General features: G+C 70.9%; 2 protein-coding genes across 2 annotated transcripts in view; both read right to left on the bottom strand.

Moving 5' to 3' along the window:
• Positions 1-1,350, bottom strand: part of LOC121103037 (dipeptidyl peptidase 2-like) — a 1,531-nt gene extending 181 nt beyond the window's left edge. Inside the window, exons 1-6 of the mRNA XM_040631381.1 lie at positions 1,164-1,350; positions 977-1,090; positions 760-899; positions 514-677; positions 209-344; positions 8-135 (exon numbers count right to left, since the gene is read on the bottom strand). Coding sequence (XP_040487315.1) covers positions 8-135; positions 209-344; positions 514-677; positions 760-899; positions 977-1,090; positions 1,164-1,350 — 869 coding nt within the window. The remainder of the gene's footprint in view (positions 1-7; positions 136-208; positions 345-513; positions 678-759; positions 900-976; positions 1,091-1,163) is intronic.
• Positions 1,351-1,680: 330 nt separating this feature from the next.
• Positions 1,681-1,851, bottom strand: part of LOC121103036 (dipeptidyl peptidase 2-like) — a 1,592-nt gene continuing 1,421 nt past the window's right edge. The window contains exon 7 of the mRNA XM_040631380.1: positions 1,681-1,797. Within this exon, the coding sequence (XP_040487314.1) occupies positions 1,681-1,797 (117 nt within the window). The remainder of the gene's footprint in view (positions 1,798-1,851) is intronic.

Here is a 1,851-nt window from a genome sequence, read left to right as displayed (position 1 = left end):
GGGGGGCAGAGGGAGGGGTGTTCCACAGCTTGCAGGGCAGGGGGCCTCCTCACCTCCCTGTAAGAACAAGTCCTGGATCTGCCGGAACGCGTCCCGCACGCCCTGGGCACACTTGGGACTCTGGCCCTCAAAGTCCTGGAGAAAGAAGGGTTGTGGCTGCCGCTGCCACAGCCTGGTCCGGCCCCGGGGCCCCAGAACCCTCGCTCACCGCCGAGACGTCCCGGAAGAACTGGTAGGAGTCACCGAGGCCGGCCACAGCCACAACGGGCGCACTGGCCGCGAGGGCGCCGGCCACGAGATGGGGGTACTTGATCCTCATGTAGGCGCTGAGCATCCCCCCGTAGCTGGGTGGGGGACACAGGGCGGCTGGGGCACGGCCTCCCCGGTACCCGCCCGCTCTCCCTCCTCAGGGCCCACGGTGCCCCCGGCAGGACCCGGCACTTCTAGGTCCCTGGCCCTGGGGCCAAGCATGGGTGTGTGGCTCAGGGACAAGCGAGCCGGGCGGGGACCCACCTGCCACCGAAGGCGATGGCCGGGCTGTCCTGGGCCCCGAGGTCCCGCCGCAGGGCGCTGAGCAGCCTCGCGAAGTCGGCCAGGGCCTGCTCCACCGTCAGCAGCTCCGTGTGCCCGGGCCGCGTGGACTGCTCGCCGAACGGGAGCGACTTCCCGTAGTAGCGCTGCAGTCGGGCGCGGGTGGGACTGAGCCCGGCACCCCCGCCACGCCCACGCTGCCCCGCCCGGCCCGCCACCAGTACCCACATGCTCCGCGAAGATGACCAGGGCCTCCTGCTGCGCCGCCAGCTCCTGGATGAACCCCGAGTTGTTGGCGAAGGACCACACGTTCCCCTCATTGCCCGTGTAGAAGAATATGGGCCCCTTGCCCCTTTTCCAGAACCTCTCTGTCGGGCAGAGGCAGGAGGGGTGGGTGAGGTGCGGGGCAGGACCCTAGGGTCCCGGGGCCCCCGGGCGACCTCACCTGACACCAGGAACCGCTGGAGGAAGGTCTTGTTGCCAAAGCGCTCGAAGTTGAAATGGTCCAGAAGCTGCTCAAAGTAGCCCTCCCGGAAGTCGTCCTCCGTGACTCTGTGGGCTGGAAGGGCGCGGTGCTCAGCGCACGGGGGACGCCGGGCGGGGTGGGGGGACGCCCACGGGCCCGCACTCACCCCTGGCCTCCGGGCTGCGCAGCCCCAGCGCCAGCAGCAGGGTCAGGGCCCAGGGCAGGGCCGGCCAGGCTCGGGCGCTCATCTCTGCTCGGTGGCGGGCGCGGTCACATGACCGGCGGGCCCCCCTCACGTGACAGCCTGGGCCGGTTGTGCGCCGCGGGGGACCTTCCCCGCCTCCAACGCTCATGGGCCTCTCCTGGGTCTCAAGGTTCCTGCCACCCCGTGTGTCGCCATGGAGACAGTCGCCGTGGGGACGCAGGAAGCGGGAGAGGGCACAAGGGCCTGGTGCTGGGACAGGGGACGTTCGCCCAGCCACCTGTCCTCCAGGGGCCACTAACCAGGGCCCGGGTGCCCAGCCGCAGAGAGAGCCGCAGGCCGGCAGGAGGGTCCCCACTGGCCGCCCAGGCTGCTCCTCCTGGTGCCTCCCACCCTCCGAGCCCGCGGTGTCGTCCTGGGCTGACCCGAGGAGAAGAGGGGGAGCCCTGGGAAGATGGGATGGCAGCGGGAAGGAGGGGTCTCAGGCAGAAGGCCAGCCGCCCTGAGGAAGGGGCTTGTCCAAGTGACAGCACGGGCTGTCCTCGTGGCTGCAGGGGACGGCCGGGCAGTCCGGGCTTTGGGCAGTGTAGGGATGTGGCTGCTGAGAGCCCGGCACTGGGGCAGAGGCGGCCCCAGGCCCCCACTGGGAGCT

This window comes from Ursus maritimus, unplaced genomic scaffold, assembly GCF_017311325.1.
Source record: "Ursus maritimus isolate PB19 unplaced genomic scaffold, ASM1731132v1 scaffold_17, whole genome shotgun sequence".
In the NCBI taxonomy this organism is placed as follows: domain Eukaryota; kingdom Metazoa; phylum Chordata; class Mammalia; order Carnivora; family Ursidae; genus Ursus; species Ursus maritimus.
Note: the sequence above shows the minus strand (reverse complement) of the source record. Positions and strands in the feature narration are given on the sequence as shown.